General features: G+C 39.2%; 1 protein-coding gene across 1 annotated transcript in view; it reads right to left on the bottom strand.

Annotated features, from left to right (window-relative positions):
* Nucleotides 1-2,193: 2,193 nt before the first annotated feature.
* LOC117427003 (ribosome biogenesis protein SLX9 homolog) overlaps nucleotides 2,194-21,907 on the bottom strand; it is a 91,265-nt gene continuing 71,551 nt past the window's right edge. The window contains exons 3-6 of the mRNA XM_034045311.3: nucleotides 14,810-14,875; nucleotides 7,121-7,280; nucleotides 2,919-2,987; nucleotides 2,194-2,558 (exon numbers count right to left, since the gene is read on the bottom strand). Coding sequence (XP_033901202.3) covers nucleotides 2,432-2,558; nucleotides 2,919-2,987; nucleotides 7,121-7,280; nucleotides 14,810-14,875 — 422 coding nt within the window. The 3' untranslated portion in view covers nucleotides 2,194-2,431. The remainder of the gene's footprint in view (nucleotides 2,559-2,918; nucleotides 2,988-7,120; nucleotides 7,281-14,809; nucleotides 14,876-21,907) is intronic.

Raw genomic sequence — 21,907 nt, 5'->3', positions numbered from 1 at the left:
GGGGGGGGGGGGGGGGGGGGGGATTACAGGAGTCATTTCTCATGGGAAGCCTGTGTTTATCTCATCCTCTGCCAGCCAATAAGGGAAGCAGGCTTTGAAAGAGGGCATCACCATAAAGAGTGTTAGCAGATTCTCATGTATACAGAAAAGAGCATGAGAATCCACTCCAAAAAATCAAAATAAATAAATAAATAAATAAAACACTTACCGGTAATTAGTTTGTGAACAGTTTTTACAATTTGGGGACATCACAAATGTACACATTTTGCTCAATTCAGTAGGCTTTTTTTCAGCCTACAGATTAATGACCTTGTGATTACTCTTTTGAACAGTCTATTTATGCAGTGCTAGGTAAATGAGTTTCGGTTGTAAATTAGCCAACTAAAAATAGCCTGATTAGTTGGAGAACAGGCTTCTAAGCAACGTAAAACAATATAACGCTTGGACTCATCATTACAACATGCAAGTGAGAGCGAGAGATTTTTTAGTCTAAAACTACTTAAAAATAATTATACTGCCTGGAGTTCATTTGTGTTCACCATTATTTCACTCTTTCTTCTCTATTTAGAATGTCTAATTACTGTTCCCTTATGACAGAAATCCTCAAACAGAACTGAAGGGAACTTTCCAGTGTGCGTTCCCTGACCCAACACCAAGCACACTACCTCTACAACCAGCTTCCCAATAAGTGTGCACTTTGAGCTTACTTTCAAGTATGCGTTCCCCGACCCCAACACCAAGATTCTCTATAGGTGTGCACTTTGAGCTCACTGGGCGCTAGTAGGGTCTATTAGCTTGTGAGGAGACACAGTCCATGCTGATTATGCTGCCCTGACTTGCAGGAGCTCCTGAGCAATGTGATGCTCTGTGACCGAGTGCTGTTGTTGAGTGGCATGTGTGGTGACGTCACGGACCAGGAAGTACCAGAAACAAAACAGTGGATGGGCGGGTGAAGCTGAACGCTATTGCGGTCAGCGAATTTATTAAATAAACAAAACAAACGATTTGAACAAAACAAAACAGAAAAGCTGGGATCATCTGTCAAGTGTTTCTTGTCTGCTGATTAACTGCAGAAATGAAAGCGATACCTTCCTGACGCATTTAATAATGATTAATAATGGCCTGCATGACATTTATTGATTATATTTGTGGGAGCTATGACGTGGAATGGCATCAGCATTATTGAAATAATTGAATTTAATAAAATGTTCAGGTTTTATGATCCCTAAGGATCCTGCCGGTTAAGGCTCAGATAATGTCGAGCAATCATGGAGCTACTTATAGGATACTGTAATTATACCAGTCTGCAAACTGTAACTAGACATTTGTGATTTTGTGAATAAAAAAAAAAGCACTCTGCAGAACCATGGTAAGCATTGTAAGGCCCATAGAGGTATGGTAAAGCATTTTACAAAACATGGTCAATTTTGGTAAACACATAGTAAAACTGCAAAAATAGCATGCAAAAATACTGTAAGACACAAAGAAAATATCTCCTATTAGACATCTGCTTTCTACAACGCCAGCATTGCAAAACGAAGACCCCAGTGGCTCATCTAGTACAGCTGCATGGAGTGAAGAATGAGTCGTGCTAGAGAGAGATCAATAAGGTGGTTGAAGAGAGACGATATTCCATTTGGGGATTTCAAAAGATGTATAAAAATGGGCCTGTATTAAAAAAAATGTACCACCCTTACCCCCCAAACAATGTACTGCTACACAGAATGCAAACTGTCAGTACTTAATGAGTCCTTTTATATGGCTGGGTTAAAACATCCCAGTGATAAATTGCAGCATCAAGTACATCACTGCTATTCCAGAATCTCCTTTGTAAATTACTTAATTTATTTAAAACATGAAAGCACATTTTTGTATGTCTCCCTCATCTCCCTGCCAGTTTTTCTCTGTATACATTTTGAGTTCCCATAGAAACTATTAGCTGGCAGACTGCTAAGCTGTTGCTTGAAACTCTTAAAGTCTATCTAAACACAGGTGTTTGTGAAGTGGTTTCTGTATTTTCAGCCAGTCATACAAATGGTGGAAAAATACAAGCTATGATGGAGTAGATGTAAAAGGAATGCAGTTGATTAAGATATATAAGAGGCCAGACAGACAAGCATTATGCCCTCCTCGTGTATGTCAATTTTGTTAAGTTCAGGAAATTTAAAATCCAAACACAGTCGACCTTTCACATAGAATTATCATACAGAGCTTGATGTTTATTTTTGATCACAACAATTTTCCAACTGGACAGTGTTTGCAGCCGTGATGCTTTCAGACATCCACTGTTGCAAAGCATGACAAGTAGGGAAAACAAAAATAACAATTAAGTGAGTTCTTGAGAAATGGCTGTCCCCGTTTCCTCAGAGGTACCATAAATAAAAGACCACTCTTCCACAATGGCACCCATCCCCACACCCCGACGATGCAGTCAGCTGGGGCTCTCTTCCTCCTCTTCTTTCAGTCTCTTCTGCAGGTGTTCACCAATGGCAGCCAGAGGGTTGCTTTTGAATTCAGAATTGCTTATTGCCTCAGCAAACCTGGACATTTCAGCATCTCTGAAACAGATCGCAATGTTTTGGGAAATTATAGTTTTATATGCAAGGCAGTTGCTTTAAAGCTGATGATCACAACTGTGTACCATCTTTAAGATTGACATCTTCTCTACATGGCAATTGTAGTAGTTCTGAACAATGGCTTCTCTTTCAGGTTATAAACTGTATTTTCTATCTTTGTTTTCTTTGCATAAATGAACGGTGAGAGATGAACATCATTAGACAAGCTCCCCTCATAGATCTGCTCTGATCTGAATGATCCCCCACCTCACCCTACCCCACTCTGTATCTCCCCATTGGGGTCTTCTGCCCATAGAGGACTTCATTAACACAGCACTTCTAAGATTAAAATCCAATACTTACATGAATTTGCGTTTCTGGGTATGTTTCATCTTACTGAATTCTTTTGGTTCTGGCTTCTTCTTTACAATGCTGAAAAAAAGATATTGAAAAGCACAGGTCAGATTTAATTTTGCTCAACTAGAAAAACCTGTTGTGCTGGGTACAAGGTTCAGTCTTTTGCATTAGATGCAAAATGAGGACTTTGTCTACATTTGCATAAACACAGCTAGTGTATTCATCTTGAATTACAGGTTGCATCACAATGGAAGCATAACATTATACTTCAGCATAGGAAAGGGTCTGCTGAGGCATGTTACCAGTATTGACATTACTTAAAAATATTTGGACACCACAAATTCAACATGCTGAATGTTTCTAGTGGTGTGGGTTTTAAGAGGATTTACGAATAGAACTCAGTTTGGCTGTGGTGCCATACCCTGTATACCAAGCATGGTATACCGTCAGCTGCTCTTCTTGTGTTTTAAGGCCTATGCTTTCATGTGTTTGTGCACTTTAATACCTCCAATGTATAATAGTATCATCACTTTAAACAGGCCTTGTTTGTTATTTTTTCAATAACACAGCTCCTGTAGTTCCATTTTCTTTCTGCTTATGCAGGGCTATGCGACTCCTAATTTCAGCAATGCAAGCAAGTTGCCAGCTTTACTACTCTTTTTAAGGTACGTTACCGTCAATTTGTTCCAAATACAGTCATTTTTAGGCAAGGTGTAGAGTCATAATATTAATACTGTACAGTAATCCATCGCATATCTGACTGCCGTGGGACCAGAGTAAGGGCAGATATGTAAAAAGGCGGATAAAGGAATCATTTTAAATACCGGTACTGGTACCATTATACACAGCTGTAACAAATTACTATATTCACACAATTATTGTTTTTCAGCTTTTATTAGGACGCTCCCCTAAATCCCTTGTTTAGAAAGATAGAAAGGGTAGCCGTCTGCCGTGTGGATGTGTGCATTCGCTGCTGAGTGACAGGCAGGAGATCAAGACGGAGGTTGAAGTTGATAGTTAGGGCGGATATGTGACGTGCAGATACGCAGCGGATTACTGTATTGGAATACAACCCTTTTATTTATATTATTATTATTATTTTATTATTATTTATTTCTTAGCAGACACCCTTATCCAGGGCGACTTACAATTGTTACAAGATATCTCCAGGGCCTGCTGCCCCTCCACCCTCTCTGTCACCCCCCTGGACCTCTATGATCACTATTTCATCTCTTTTTCTCTGTCTCTCCCCCCTCTCCCTGCTCCTCCTACCCCCACTGTCACCTCTCGCCGTAACCTCCGATCTCTCTCCCCCTCTGTCCTTGCCACCACTGCTCTCTCTCACCTCCCTCCTATCGACTCCTTTTCACAACTCTCCATAGACTCTGCTACCTCCACCCTCTTCTCCTCACTCACCTCCTCCCTTGACTCCCTCTGTCCCTCTGTTCTCTGCCTCGCTTCGCCCACGCTACTCCACTACTCCGCTCACTCCACTGGCTCCCGATCACCGCTCGCATCCAGTTCAAGACTCTTGTATTAGTCTACAGATGCCTTGACCAGACTGCACCCAGCTACCTCCAGACCCTCATCTCTCCCTACACCCCCACTCGACCTCTCCGCTCCGCCTGCACTAGAAGACTGGCTCTACCTCTGCTACGCTCCCCTGCCTCCATAGCCCGCTCCTTCTCCACCCTTGCTCCGCAGTGGTGGAATGACCTTCCTACAGATGTCAGGACTGCCCAGTCCCTGACCACATTCCGGTGCCTCCTTAAGACTCACCTCTTCAAACAGCACCTGTAGAACTCCTCTGTTTGTATCCTGGGACACTATCACCCTTCATTTAAATGTGCTTTATTTTGCTCTTATCTGCCCCCTATTTTACTGCATTTAATCCTGTACTTCAGAATACTGTAATCTGCCAAGTGTTTAACCTGTAGTATTTTGTATTTAATCATATCCTGATGTAACTATCACTTATCTGCTGTATTATTGAATTGTGGTTTGTCACACTTGTACTTTGCTTGAACAAAAGTTATTGTATTTCTTGCTCTTATTGTATTACTTGTATTGTAACACTTGAAATGTATTTGCTTACGATTGTAAGTCGCCCTGGATAAGGGCGTCTGCTAAGAAATAAATAATAATAATAATAATAATAATAATAATAATAATAATAATAATAATAATAATAAGATATCACATTATTTTTACATACAATGACATTATCTTTTACATACAATTACCCATTTATACAGCTGGGTTTTTACTGGAGCAATCTAGGTAAAGTACCTTGCTCAAGGGTACAGCGGCAGTGTCCCCCACCTGGGATTGAACCCACAACCCTCCGGTCAAGAGTCCAGAGCCCTAACCACTACTCCACACTGCCACTTACACTGCTTGATTCAATATAAATGCTTGTATTCATCATGTTCAGTTAAGTTCATGTTTTTCCACCAAGAACATAAATGTTCATACACAGTAACAATTCCAGTGTCAGAGGTTAAGTTTGCACTTTGGGAAGTAACATGCAACATGTGACTGTTGACACATACACTGGTCAGTACAAGCTGCAAGGGGCAGCAGTGTGGAGTAGTGGTTAGGGCTCTGGACTCTTGACCGGCGGGTCGTGGGTTCAATCCCAGGTGGGGGACACTGCTGCTGTAGCCTTGAGAAAGGTACTTTACCTAGATTGCTCCAGTAAAAACCCAACTGTATAAATGGGTAATTGTATGTAAAAATAATTTGTAAAAAATAATGTAATTGTATGTAAAAAAAATGTGATATCTTGTAACAATTGTAAGTCGCCCTGGATAAGGGTGTCTGCTAAGAAATAAATAAATAAATAAAATAAAATAATAACAATGCAAGACTTCTCATTTTTGACCAAAAATGGACTTGGATCGTTTTGGAAACCCACCCTTCAGTTGTATTTTGGGAATCCATTACAAGCTGTTTATATTTTTTGTTAGAAGGAGCCTGGAGGTTTCTCCATGAAGCTCAGTCTAGCAAGATGTCAAGAAAATAAAATTGAACACTGATCAACGCCCGAAAGAAAAGGCTACCGTGGTTGTGAAGAGTTCCGGTACAGAGCCTAGAATCTGACTATAAAAGAGACTGCATTACATCTCAAACAGCACTGCTGCAGAAAAGACCTCTGCCTTTAATTCCACTAAACACAAAACATACCGTTGATTTGAGGCAAACCATTTTCCAAAATCATTTTAGACCACTATGCAGATAATAAATAAAAAAAGAAACTGACAATGGACTGCACTGCAGATAAAGACATTAAAAGCACAGTAGAGAATATGGAAAATGTGTTATTGAATTATATTTACACCCCAGGGTGTTATACAACCCTCATTTCAGGCTCACTGAATGAATCAAATTCTGAACGCACACATGCACACAGACTCTGCTTTGGAGTATATATTTCCAGCTAGTGTCACTAGGTTTACAGCTAGTATCATCAGAAGTCAGACTTGGAAAGTACACCAGGTAGTTATGTTTTTTTGTGTTTCTTCTATATTTTACATTTAACCTACATAATTACCCCAATGTAGCGACACCTCATTTATGGTATTGGTATTGTTTCAGTGAATCTTAAATAATACGGCAAGTTTGAAAAAAGTTTTATTTAACATTGTAACAAAGACATATTCATTTAATTTCTGAGGACAACTCCAGTCATGGGGTATAAAAAGTAAGGGCTGATTAACAAATGGAAGAGAGCTTATTAAGCACTGAAAAACAAATTCAATTAATTATGCTATTTTAAATAACTGAAGTAATGCATGACAGCATATTTGCAACGTCAATTTGAATGCTGATGATCCCCAGATCTTCCTCTCCTTTCCTCCTCCGACTCCCAAGTCTCCACCCGTATCTACCTGTCTCTCGGCCATCTCCTCCTGGATGCACTCGCATCATCTTAAACTCAACCTCTCCAACTCAGACCTCCTGTACTTTTTAATGTACCCACAGCACTTGTTTAACTAAGAGTTACACTTAATCATAACAGTTGGATAAGGTAACAGTGTTAACTGGGATTTCAGACTACCTAAAACTCCTTAGGTTCAAACTTTGGGATTTATTTAGAATTTTTAACACTGACACATTACCAAACTCATTTATAGAGGCAGTTGCCCATGTAAGCTGATCGACCCTGCATGTTATCAACAAAAGCACCACACCATTTAGATACTTACGGTTTTAACTTCTTGAGCGAACGTATTTTGCTGGCTGCAAGCAGCTCGGAGAGATCTGGCAAGGCATCTGCCAGAGCCTGCATATCCCCGACCACTGGTGTGGCCTTTCTCTTAGCCAGGGCTTTCTGCTTCTCCCTGTCCAGTTTAATGGTGTCGATCTCTAGAATACAGGAAAGACAACAGAGCTTTTAATAACAGACTGCTCTGTGTGTGTGTAACTGGGTCCGGGAGGGGCATGGTTACATTCAAACAGCTTGGTGAAAGTACCAATGACCTTGCCTGAAGAGTTAAAAAGCATTTCATAATTGACTGTACATTTTCATCTGAAGGCGCATTGTTAATCTCAGCAGCTCTTGTTGTTCTACTGGTCCCTTTCAGTCAAATTCAAGATTTATGTCTCCACTACTATGAAATTAATCTAATGATACTGGGGGTTTATATACCTGCTTGGTAACCAGCTAGAAATCAAAATGTTTGTTTCAATTCCCAATTGTTGTTGCTTGCCAGCAGCTGATGACTTTTCTGCAGGATTGCAAATCTCATTTATCTAATTTACATTTAAAACTTCCAGACCCAGCAAAGTTAGGATGCAGCAACACTGAATTGAAGTCATTGTATTTTATCTTGCTCTTAATTGTATTAATACTTGTACTGTGATTCTTGAAATGTATTTTTGTTTACGACTGTAAGTCATCCTAGATAAGGGCGTCTGCTAAGAAATTAACAACAACAACAACAACAACACTGGAACCCTGAGCGGAGGACGGTTTCCTGGTCAGCAAAGTGAACCCCCCAAAAGACAGCTATGGTATACTCCCCAGATGTGACATTGCCCATCTGTGATGTAAATATTACAATCTTACTGTTATTGACATTGCATAACTATCACGGATTCTACACAGTTCTTTTGATACATTATCAATGCATCTGCTTCTAGCACTGGTGGCTTACCCCAGGAGAGCAGTCAAGAGCCAGAAAAACACCCACAAATGTAAACTACTGTAGACGGTAAGAGTGCAGAGTTAGTTTAAGGGGGTATATATAACTCCATAAACAGTGTGCAAATGCTGTAAAATCCTATACTCTGTCTCAGGTATAGTTACATTGCTCCCTATATGCAAATCTGCTTCATACTTTCAAACATGTTATTGTTGCCTTAGTAATATTCTGATTCATGCTGTACACATTCTAAAACTCTTGTGGAATTCACCTTAATAATGCACATGGAATTCTGGCAGATGAACCTGGACTCCATATGAATTAACATAAGCAGCAACATAAACTTCACAGGGAAAAAAAGTCTGATATTTTGCTTGGCTGGTAAAATGTTGTTTATTGTCACAGAGACCTAGTCACTTATTAGTGGAATCAGCTGTATTTGAATATGCACATTAGTAGGCAGTGTTTGTATTCTTTTCAGGTATTCTTTGTGAAATGTCGGTGGTAAAACAGATATGGAGGGGCTGCCGAGTGGCGCATCCAGTAAAGGCGCTCCGCGTGGAGTGCAGGATGCACCCTATCGTCTGGACATCGCCGGTTCTAGTCCAGGTTATTCCTTTGCCGACCGAGGACGGGAGGTCCCAGGGGGCAGCACTCAATTGGCCTGGGGGGAGGGAGGGTTAGGTCGGCCAGGGTGTCCTCGGCTCACCACGCACCAGCGACCCCTGTGGTCTGGTCGGGCGCCTGCAGGCTTGCCTGTAAGCTGCCCAGGGCTGCTTTGTCCTCCAACGCTGTAGCTCTGGGTGGCTGCATGGTGAGTCTGCAGTGCGTAAAAAAGCGGGCGGCTAATGGCACATGCTTCGGAGGACAGCGTGTGTTCGTCTTCACCCCTTCCATGTCAGCACAGGGGTGGTAGCAGTGAGCTGAGCCTAAAAATAATTGGATACTACTAAATTGGGAAGAAAATAATAAAAAAAATTGGCAACTACTACATTTATAGAAAAACCCCCCCAAAAAAACAGATATGGTATGCTGGTACGTGTTAAGCCATTTCTAAATCAGATGTAAGGGGGTAAGGGGTGGGACTGACAAAGTCCTTGTAACTTGCTGATGGCTTTTAGTGAAATAACATATTTTCTTGAAGCACTCATATTATATATATTTTATATATATATATATATATATATATATATATATATATATATATATATATATATATATATATAAAGCAGAAATAATACAAAAAAATAATCAAAGCTCTATAAAAAGTTATGTAAGTGGACCATAGTTCTTCCTTATATCCTCAAATTCTGATACGACAGTAATTCAAATTTTTAAGAACGTCCTTTTAGGACAAGTGGATGAGCAGGTCTCAAGATTAGCGTAAAAATTCAAAACGTGGCCTCCATATATCCTGACACTAGATGTAACAATGTAAGTGTGACCTACACTATTTCCTGCTCCCAGGTATGCTCATGCCCTGCTGGGCATTATTACTAATAGGGAGAAGGATGAATCTCTTACTCGTGTGGGTTAAAATGTTCAAATCCAAACCTCAGGTTTAGTGAGTGTGAATGGCCTCAGCTGCAGCATCAAATTAAAACTGCAAGGACCAAAGATCAAAGGACTGAGAAACTATTAAAACCACATGGAACTAGTAAAAACTAGCTAGTTTTATAACAGGTGCACTTTCACTCATATAAAACTTTATAGTCACAAAATTAAATCTATAACAGGCCTATGTCTGGTTGTTATTCAGGAGGTGCAAAACGCACCCAGTATTTAAAACTTGATCCTGCTCAGGCAGATTGTACCCTTTAGTTCCATTTAATGAACCATGACTCCATTTCTTTCTAACCTCTGGTTATGCTGTTGGTTTATTTCTCAAAAAATCAAACTGCCATAAAATAAATGGGGAAAATACAAGCAACTTAGATGTAGGTGAAATTGATTAAAATAAAACAATTTATTCCGTTTTCAAGGGAGAAAGTACTGTCAAAATGCAGAAAAAATGTTTAATGAGCCTAGTGTCTTTTGCAGTATGATTCAACTCTCTTTTTTATCTCTCTCTTTAAAAATGTATTCAGTGAACTAAATTTATTTATGCTACAGTCCATCTCTTTTCCCCATTTTTTCTTTAAGAAATCACTATGGCTCTTTTAACCACACAGGCTGAAAAGCTCTACATTAAACTATTAAAGACAAGTTGATCTCCTGTAATACATGGCAGGATATTATAAGCAGGTAAACTGTCAGCTCATGAGGTTTCCCTTTGTATTGATTGCAGGCAACAAAACAATTTCATACAGTTTCCATGCACATCCATAGCTCTCAAATGTGTACTATTTTACAAACATGTAACTTCATTTAAAACATGACATCAGGTACTCCATTAAGTTAAGGAAATCTCTGGTTTCAGATAGTTCCACACTTCCTCTGTCATTTCACCTGGAGAGTAAAATTATCCCACCCCTTCAGGGCCTTCTTTCCTGCCAGTAACCAACCAGCTGCTTCCCCCAATGACTGACATGCTTTACAGCCAGCAAGATGCTTGACCCCAAAGACACCGAGGTGAAATGAAATGCAGGTGTAATAGATTTCCTGGAAGGGAAGACAAGCAAACTGAGAACTTTCTTTTATCTAGTGTAGTACCAGATGTTAGGTTTTAAAATGAAAACACATGTTTGCGATATCATGATTCTTTTGTGCACTTCTGAGACCTATACAGTCAATGAAATTGTATGACAGGTAACATTTATGGAAGTTAGCAACAATAGAGGCCCACATTTCCAGGTTGCTTGATCTATGACTATGTGGATTAAATTATATACAGTGCCTTGAAAAAGTATTCGGCCCCCATCCCTTTTTTCACATTTAAGAGTCTTACAGCCTGGGATTTTGATGCATTAGATTGGGAACTTTTATTTGTGAGTCAGCATTCTTCTTCACAGAGTCGCCCCCAAAAAGAAAGAAAATAGCAAACAATAAAATAATAAAAATTAAAAAACGGAAATGTCATCATTTTTTGGAGCTATTACAGCCAATAGTCTTTTCGGATAAGTCTCTATTAACTTTGCACACTGTGATGGAGCAATATTTGCCCATTCCTACTTGCAAAATTGCTCAAGCTGTGTCAAGTTTGTTGGGGAACGGTGATGGGCAGCGATTTTGAAGTCTTGCCACAGATTTTCGATGGGATTAAGGTCAGGACTCTGACTGGGCCACTCAAGGACATCTATTTTCTTCATTTTAAGCCATTCCAGTGTTGCTCTGGCAGTGTGCTCTGGATCATTGTCCTGTTGAAAGACAAACTTCTTCCGCAGTTTGAGTTTTTTGGCAGAGGGGCGCAGGTTTTTATCCAGGATTTCTCTTTATTGTGCGCCATTCATTCTTCCATCAATCCTGACAATACTGCCAGTTCCTGCTGCTGAAAAGCATCCCCATAACATGATGCTACCACCGCCATACTTTACGGTGGGGATGGTGTTACTGGCTGGTGTGTTTGATTTGCGCCACATATACCGCTTAGCATTCAGGCCAAAAAGTTCCACTTTAGTCTCATCAGACCACAAGACTTCCATGTAACTGCAGTATCTTCTAGGTGACGTTTTGCGAACTCTTTGCAGGCAAGGATATGGGTTTCTTTCAGCCAGGGCATCTTCCTTGCCACTCTCCCATAAAGGCCCTTTTTGTGGAATACCTTGGAGATTGTTGATACATGATACATGATACACCATCGTCCATCGCAGCCACTGACTTCTGTAACTCATTCAGAGTCACAGTTGGCCTCACAGTAGCTTCCCTAAGAAGTGCCCTTCTTGTCCGGCAACTAATTTTAGAGGGGTGGCCTGATCTAGGCAGTGTGGTGGTAGTTCCGTATTTTTTCCACTTCTGTACGATGGACTGCACTGAGCTCCGAGGGATGTTCAATGCCTTTGAAATGGTTTTGTACCTTTCCCCAGATTTGTGCTTCTCTATAATCACATGACTTGCTTAGAATGCTCTTTCGTCTTCATTTTGATTCTTTCTTTTGAAAGTCTGTACCATACTGTGGGACTGTGGCGGAGTGTCCCGCCCCTATATATTTATTTATTATTATTTGTATTTTTGTTTGCGGCACAGTTCAAAGCGCCGCGTATTTGTTGTTGTTTTTATATTTTAAAAACCTTGTGAGGATGCGTGGCTGATCAGCTACTAATTATTTAACTAGCTGACAGTCACGCATCCTTACTAAACTCGTGCAGACTGTGGCCGAGGGGTAATAAGATAATTAACAGCTAGTTAACCCCTCGGCCAGAGTATAAGAACCTGCAGCTGTCCGTGCTGCGGGGGAGAGTGTACAGAGGAGAGTACGGGAGAACACGGGAGAACGAGCAAGGAGAGTGGGCAAGGATAGTGAAAAACAATTGCCAAGTATCGTGCTGGGTTAAAACCAGCACGCTTATTTGTTTCTATTTGTTTGGCCAATGCGCCTTTTTGTTTTGTGTTTTGTTGTTTGTTTAAATCTTTCGTTTTGTTTTATGATTTAATAAATACGCTGAGCGCAGTAGCATTCAGCTTCACCCGCCCATCCACTGCTTTGGTTCTGTTACTTCCTGGTCCGTGACGTCACCACACCTCACCACTCAACAGCACTCGGTCACATATGGTGGCAGCAGTGGGATAAACAACGCCTCCACCGGAGCAAATTTAGGCTTGCAATTACAAAGGGTATGAATACTTTTTTAATCTGATCATTTCCGTTTTTCATTTTTAGTAAATTGTTGAAAGCTTTTGGAATTTTTCTTTTTATCTGACATGGTGCTCAAGGCTTTGTAGATCAGTAGGAAAAAATCCCAATTGAATCTATTTCAAATTCTGAATCTGAGACAACAAAATGTGGAAAAAGTGTTGGGGGCTGAATACTTTTTCAAGGCACTGTATGTGAAGGCAAATATGAATTATAGAATGTTCTCTGAAGTGATTCATAAATATATTTCTTCACAAGCAGATCATGACAAAGTCCAAGCAAGCCCTTGTCTGGTGGTTACAATCTTGTGTGTCTGAGTTCACCTCTAATCCAAAGAGCGACTTCAATAGTAAATCAACATGTTTTTCACTCAGCTGTGACATTTTATGAATATCCCACAAAACCACAGTCTAGGATGTAGCCACAGTGTTTTTTGGCTGCCTGGATACATATTTTATTACAACCACAGTAATATGTTTTGTTATGAACATGATTTAATGCTTGTGGAGCAGCTTTTGTCAGGAAACTCCATTTGTAGTATGGAACCATTTTGAGCCGACAGGGCTGGATTTAGCCTCCATTACACATACACTGCATGCTGGGAAACATGACATGATTCTCAGCCTGTTATATGACTTCCTGTGGTGCAGGACACAGGTGTGCTTAGAATTCTTCTTTCAAGTCCATGGTTTGCTTGAAATATTAATGGTTTCAAAAAATATATTTGTGTTTACTTGTTTGGCCATTGGCCAGACATGTCCATTTTAAATAGTCCAATAACTTCAGACAAAAGTTGGACAATTGTTGTATAGGAGATGACTCAATAATAATAATAATAATAATAATAATAATAATAATAATAATGTAAAAGTTATTTATAGTATCATGCTTTAAATGTCTTTACAATGGAGCCTTAACAGTATTTGAAAAAAAAACATCTTCCCCAGAAATATTGTTAAGCCGACAAGCTCAGAAGCACCTGCATCTACTGAAACTGGGTCAAGGGAGGCAGCAGCTCCAAACATCCTTGTTAATACTGTCCCTTCTATTTAAAGTGAATATAGCTAACACAGTATTACTGGTTTACTTCTTTCTAGTTTACTTCAAATTGTTATACAAGTCAGAAATGTGCAGTTTTGAAAGAAACCTGTGTTACAGTAAACTTGTATTTTTATTTTAAAACATGATATGAGAGCTTCCTTTAACCTCAAATTGTATCAGATATGTTTTAAAATGAGAATACATGTGTGCTATGACAGGTGTTTCTTTCAAAACTGCACCTTTGAGACTTATTTGTGCAAAGCAGGTAAGATAAGGTAATTATGTTGTCAGCTACAATTACTTAAAGCAGAAGTTCTATGCGTTTTTTTACTAAAATGTTATCATAACAAAAATAAAACAATTCTCTCCTGGTCTTGGTTTGGTTCAATTAAGACAAACTCTAAACAGAACTGTGCTCATTTGGAGTATATGTGCTTTCAAATGAACCAACCACACTCTATTTAAAATCAACTAACCAAACAAACCAATTGTGAACAGACCCATAGGCTATGATTACAATGACTTTTGGGACCCAGAATGGAATGTTGTTTTTCTAGAACTAAACCAAACCATTCTCAAAGACAAGGGTGACCAGTAGAATGCTGCAGTTACATCTGTTGTAAACCCTGATGGCCACAATTATGTAAAATTGGACCGTTTCTGTAATATCATACTAAAATCTTACAAATTAGGCACCCTTTTTAAAGCAATGCTCATTTAATTCATAATATGGTTCTTATTATGTGTGATATCCAAAATGTTAGTATTTTCACTGCAACTACACTTTGATGGTTGCTTTAAACCCAGGTCATGATAAAAAAAAGGACAGGGTCATGTTGATGTTTTTCAGGATTAATAATGCTGCTATCTTAGTGGGCCACCTTCTTTCATTGTAAAAAAAGACCTTCCATCTTGAAGGCATCATATGTTCTTGCGATACACGTTGAATTTCACTGCTGAAAAGTGAACCATGCACTTACTGTTTAGCCATTTCTCTCGCCTCTGCTTTACTTTCTCCTTCTTTGATAGCTTCTTTTCACCAGGTCCTGCAAAAACACAATAATAAATACTGTTACTCAGGCCTCTAACTGTACAAAGCTCTCTTCCATTACATACAGTAGCCTTTTAAATAAACCGATGCCCTAATATGCCCAAAATAAAACGATGCCTACATGACAGCCAACGTAGTTGTTTTATAATCACTTTGTGCTTCACAGAATTAATATTGGAGATGTACAGTACATATTTAAGAGACATACTACTAATAGTAATAATACTAGTAATAGTAATATTAGTCGTAATAGCACTAGTAGTAACAGCAATAGTAGTAATTGTAGTAATATTAATAATACTTAGTAGTAATAATAACAATAGTATAGCTTTGGCCAAAAAGTTTTGCATCACCTTATAGAATTAACTAATTTTTCTTGATAAAGTCAAATGAAACCTGCTGAATAGTGTTACGTTAACATTGCATTACACAATGCTTTATAGTTTTCCATATACTTAACAGAAAAACTGACAAAAAATGAAAAATATGACATTTCGAAAAGTAACATGAAATACTGTACTGTGATTATAGCTTCTAGTAGACTTATCGTTTCAATATTGTGTTATTGTTTTGTAGTTTTTGATTACATGATGTTAAATAAAATATCTAAATTATGTTCATATGTTTTTTTTTTTTAATTAATGTCTCAATCCTACAATTCTAGGTGATGCAAAACTTTTGGCCATAGCTGTAGTAACAGTAATAGTAGTAACAGTTGTTAAAGCCAATATAAAACTGTGTCCTGAAGTTCAGCTTTGAGAAGAGAATGTGACCCTGTGTCATGCTCTATGGCTCTGACACCACCTCAACCTCACAGCTCCGAGTTCCCAACCCTGCCCTTCCTGTCCAGCTGGGATATGAGCATCTCTTGTGAAGCCACAAGACCAAAGGGTATCTGACAGGCTTCCTCTGGGAAAATACAATCAAAACAGTTCCTGGCCCTCTGCCTAGTGTTTGGATTAGTTGGTGAACTAAAAGTGTATCACTGAAAGCACAGTAATATTTGGAAATGCCGTCAAATACAAATTCAGCAAAGCAATATGTGTTTTTCAATGTGGTAGTCATGACTGCAGAATACTCATTAAAATAATTTGCATATGAATCCACTATGACAGCAGACAATTTACAAAAAAGTATGTGCCACAGATGGCCGGCTCTTTCAATGTTTTTTTTTTATTTTTTATTAACAATCTGTAAATAAATAAATAAATAAATAAATAAATAAAATAAGTGTTTAAATGTGAAAGGCTCAATGCCAATTACCAGTATCGCAGCATAAATCAATACAATAATCTCTTTCATAAATTAATGCTCATCATTTTTTTTCTACTTTTGGACTATGAATGATTTTTCTTTCTAGTAAGTAGTGGTGTCTAATTATATCTAAATCCACAGTCTAAAATTACAGATATCTTTTCTTGCTTCTCTTGTACTTGACAGCATTTGTATTTGAATTAATTTATACTATTGCTGTAAATAAGTTTTAAATATGATATTTCATAAATGTCATTCCTTTTTGGATTAATGAATTCTTCCTTGCATATAAAATCTAAAGTGAATTAGTGAAGACTTCTTAAAGTAGAGTTTATGACTGTTCACTGCCAACTTGGCCCAATCATGAATGACCTGAATTAGTCAACTTTTTGAGGGAGCACTGTATATTATAACAACGTATTAAAAGAAGTTGACCAAGTCAACCCTGGCCAATGGAAGTGCAATACCGAAACCAGGATCTGAGGACACTGTTAGAAATGAAGTGGAGAGAGACTTGAGACAGAGGGTGACATATATTTACAGGGAGAATGGCGACAATATGGAATAAATGCCTGAATAAATGTGAACCTCCCAGCCACGAGAAAGATGTACTGTACCAATGGTTAATGGGCAAACAGAATATGACCGCACTTCAAGGAATTTTCAATCACACGTTTTCACTGGCAGTGTCATTATGATATTTCCATCTGTGAGCACCATGTTATCTCAAAAATGTTTAAAAAGAAAGAAGGAAGAAGTGCTGTAAAGCCTAGGACACACATGAGTGGCACGGCACCGCTAGCGGGGAGCGGCAAAATGCTACACATATTGCTCACCTTTTATTTAAATTAAAGTGAACACACATTGACAAAAAAATGATGCTGCAGAAAAGTGTCGCAGTGGCAGAATTTTAGAACACAAACATTTTCCCACAGTGGCCAATCTGGGTCTAGCCAATCAGGTCCATGGTGTGGGATACGACATGTCTTGATGCACTCGAATATCCATCAACATGGAGGAGCTACTGATAGCTGAAGTTTCTCAGCATCCTGAGCTATTCGATTCGATAAAAATAAAATTTTCAAGGATGTTAATATGAAAGTCATCTGGTGAACAGTTGCGCAGGCTGTAGGGATGCCAGGTAGGTATTATTCACGTCTTATTTTATATATAGCCTAGTATATAAACAGCACATACACAATTAAAGCATATACCTGCAAACAACAGAAACTTCCAGACATATGGGCTTACCATGAAAGGGGTTATGCTAAGAAATTAGTTGGAAATTAGGAGAAATGTTGTACAGTGCTGGGAGGTGGTGGGCGGTCTTTCTTTTTTTTATCACCGCTTGAAACCGTTGATGTGTGCCCACCAAGCAAAGTGGTATTGCCGTGTGCCGCCCCGCTTCGCTCCTCACAAGCAGTGTCACGCCGCTCATGTGTGACCTAGGCTTAAAGCGTCAGTGAAGTGTTCGGATTTACCTAATGTTCAGGTAAGCAATGGGTGCACAACAATTCGTCCCCGACAATAATAATAATAATAATAATAATAATAATAATAATATTAATGTGAACTTACTTAATGTGACCGTTGCAATACACATTCTGACTCCTTTCATGTCTTCAGTGTATATAAATTTGTTACACACAATAGGTAGATAATTATTAGTTTTGCTCAAATTCTTACACCAAAAGAAAAACACAAAAAAAACCAACAAAAAAAAACACACCAAGTAGCTATGACATGGTTGAAGTAGCAGCTCCCTGCATTATGAAACGAGTAGGAGAGATAACATAATAGTGAACGAAACACAATCTTGAGAAGGGCATCGATTTCTGTTTTCATTTATTTGTGTGTAATACATTCTCACTACCTTGTGTAGTTCTGCTTTATAACTAGTAAAATGTGTGCTTTCACTCAAGGGGTTAGAATGTGTATGCTTAAAAACAGCATGCCTTTTTTTTCCCCCCTGAATCGAGTGTCCAGCAATACACCATAACAAAACTAAACCCTTGCAACTGAAAATTTACAGAACTGTGAAACTATATAAAGTCTGTCAAATGTAAACATCTAACATTATGTACATCCAGCTGTTCATCATTGTGATGCAGAGCACTCTCCATTGCCTGACAAAGTTTCTATTTCGAGTTTTCCCCAAAAACGGGTTGTTTGTACAGGTTTTGTAACAGCGGTTATCAAACTACAGTTGCGCAGACACTGCAGCTCGAACAACTCATTTGACCACTATCGTTATCAAACTCCAGCCATGGGCAAATCTTCAACCAGTTTGCCTGAAAATCTATCTTTAACTTTCCCTTCACTGACATTGCTTATTTGTGCTGTTGTATCACTAAGGCTGTAACTAAGCCTCTAATCCACATATATCAAACTCAAGGCCCATGTACGGCCCGCGACGAATCTAAATCCGGCCCGCGAGACTATTTCTATCAGTCAATTCATTTTGGCCCGCGACCAGTCCGCTATAGAGAGCCGAAGTGCTTTCATCATCGCGGGTTCCAGAAGAGAATTTTCCCCATGTATTTCTCCATAGAGGTTCACAATATCAGCGATTACTGATATTGAAACCTTGAACCGGTGTAACGTTTACCTTTCGTTGTTAGATACATCATAAGCTATGTAATAGGCCGAAACATCTCGCAAATTATCGAAGAATTGATAAAGGTACAACTCTGTGTACATTATATTCCACAAACGAACTACATTATCCCTGCAGAAAACCGCTAACTCAGTGTTCGGAATGTTCCAGCATTTTGAGTGGGGTATTAGCTTGCTAGCTTTCGCTTCATAGTTAAATAAGTAGTTAGTTAGCAATGCTTTTACCTTGGATCAACCTTGCTAGTGGGCTAGATCGTTTTTATTACGGTTTTAATTCACCAACACTTAATAAATTTAGTCTCACACACAAACTCTGCTCAACACAATCACCCCCGCTGCGAGTAAACTGGCCTTGTCCTCACGGAGCTCCGTCACTCCTCAGGAACTTCAGCTTGTTTTAGGTTGGGAAATTCAGTTCTTTAAGCGAAGACAATGTATTTGGCATGAAATTAATCCAGTTTCCACTACAATTTCTGAACGATTGTGACACAACTGTATTTTAATAATCTCAGGTTTAAAAAAGGCCTATGGGGAAATCAATAGGATAATTTCACTTCTGGAACCCGTGGGACAGGAAGTGACATAATACTTCGGTTCTCTATTCACTACAAGTCCAAACATGCACTGCACGCTCTGGCACGAACCATGGCATATATGCACAGTTCACAGGCCTACACTGAGCATTCTGTTACAGTGCGCTCTGTCACGCATACACTTAACTTAAAACCTGTCACAACACAATCACTCAATCAACAATAGCTAGCAAGCTAGCCAGCTATCACAAATGGCTAAAAAGAAGGTGGACAGAGAGGGTATAATGTTCCAGGACAGGTGGGAGTTCGATTACATGTTCGTGGAGCACAGGGAAAAACGTGTTTGTCTAATTTGCAAAGAGAGTGTATCATCAGTATTGAAAGAATTTAACTTACGACTCCACTACGAGACCAAACACAGAGACAAATATGGAGACTTGGACAGAGAGCAAAGGCTACAGAAGGTGGCAGAGTTAAAGAAAAGTCTTGAGCTCCAACAGAATATGTTCACCATGGCAAAATCACAGTGTGATGCGGCTGTAAAGGCAAGTTTCATCGTAGCGCAGGAAATAGCTAAATCAGATTTCATAAAGCGGTGCATGCTTAAAGTTAGCGAGGTAGTGTGTTCAGACAAAAGGCAAGGATTTGCAAACATTAGTCTCTCGAGAAATACCATAGCTGAGAGAGTGGATGAGTTAGCTACCAATCTAAAAGATCAGCTGAGTGAAAAAGCAAAAGACTTCATTGCATACTCACTGGCTGCTGACGAGAGCACAGACGCTATGGACACAGCTCAGTTGTCAATTTTCATCCGTGGGGTGAATCCCGACTTATCCGTCACTGAAGAGCTTTTGGGTGTCATAGAGATGCACGGCACTACCACAGGGAAGGACATTTTTCAACAGGTCGAGAGGTGTGTAGATGAGATGAAGTTGCCATGGGAGAAATTGGTGGGACTGACAACAGATGGGGCTCCAGCTATGTGTGGTGAAAACAGTGGGCTGGTAGCACAGGTGCGAGAGAAGATGCAGGGGGAATGAGTGTTGTTACGAAAACAGTGAATTTCATCAGGGCCAGGGATTGAAACACCGCCAGTTTCAGTCATTCCTTGACGAGCTGAATGCCGAATGTGATGATGTGCCATACCACACAGAGGTGCGTTAGCCAAGTCGGAGTAAAGTGCTCAAGAGATATTTTGAGTTGCGTGAGGAAATCGCCCTTTTCATGGAAATGAAGGGGAAAGAAATCAAGGAGCTTTGGGATGAGAGCTGGCTGTGTGATCTTGGTTTCTTATGTGACATAACGGACTATCTCAGCTCACTGAATGTGAAACTGCAGGGTTGTAAACATGTTATTACTGACATGTATGATGTCGTGAAAGCCTTCCAAATGAAACTGAGTTTGTGGGCAAATCGCATGCAAAAGGGAAACTTTGCTCCCTTCCCGACATGTCAGACAGTGTCAAACTCGCTTACCAGCGCAACTTTACCAAGTGCGGCTCTTGCTGGCAAACTGAGCCTACTGCACACTGAGTTCGAAAGAAGATTTGCCGACTTCAAGACGCAGCAGTTCACTTTCGAGCTCTTCTCCAATCCCTTTGCAGCGGAAGTGGATTTTTTTATATTTTTATTTATGTTTTGCAAGTGAATATCATAAATATATGTGATATAAAGATATGTTTTATTTATGTTTAAATGCCCGGACAGATTTTTATTTATGTTGTGCAAGTGAATATCATATGTGATATAAACATATGTTTTAGTTATGTTTAAATGTCTCAAATCCTATCTGAAGTTAGTTTGCCCTGAGTGATACTGTTACAGCTGTAGATGTACGTTACTAGCTGGCTTTCTTGTAGCTTGGTTACGCTACCGTGTGCCTGTGTCGTAAAAGGCTTGTTATTATGTTTTTTTGATGCATTGCCGTTTGTGAATATGTGAGTGTGTGCAAGTGAGATTAAGAACGTGAGACACACTTCGAAACACTAGTCTACTTCATCTTATTGAAACACAACAGATACATCATACTAACAATAATAAATGGTTAATAAATGGTCGCAGCATTCATAAGCACTTTTTACAGGGGTGGGAGGGCAAGATATTTACATCCGGCCCTCCACTTCAATTTGAATTCTCAAAGTGGCCCGTGGTGGAATTGAGTTTGACACCCCTGCTCTAATCTAATCTATGTATTAGTCAGTGGTGTGTGACTGTAAAAAAATACTCTGAATATATTTTGCCAAATTACCCTTTCTATTTTTTCATTATAACAGTTTGTTGTTTTTAAATTGTATTTTTTATACCATTTTATTTTTACAATTGGAAAGTGACCTATATTTTATTTTTGTAACAATTAGTGTGTGAATCACTCAGAAAACATCAATTTGTGTTTGAATTAAAATTTCATCAACATAATAGGCTCTCTGTATTTCTTTTTAGTTCTTTTATGAATGAGTAAGAAATCGCCTTAGTGCTCTTGGGTTGGATTTATGTTTTGCCTTTTTTCCCCTAGAACTGCCTTGGTGCCCCTGAATTTTCACGCCCAACGAAGACAACATTGCCTTGCCCTTCATGACCTTAACTTCATGCTCTGGAATGGGTACCTAGCCATGTTGTTGAAACTTT

Source organism: Acipenser ruthenus, chromosome 11 (genome assembly GCF_902713425.1).
Source record: "Acipenser ruthenus chromosome 11, fAciRut3.2 maternal haplotype, whole genome shotgun sequence".
Lineage (NCBI taxonomy): Eukaryota > Metazoa > Chordata > Actinopteri > Acipenseriformes > Acipenseridae > Acipenser > Acipenser ruthenus.
This window is presented reverse-complemented; position numbering and strand designations above follow the sequence as displayed.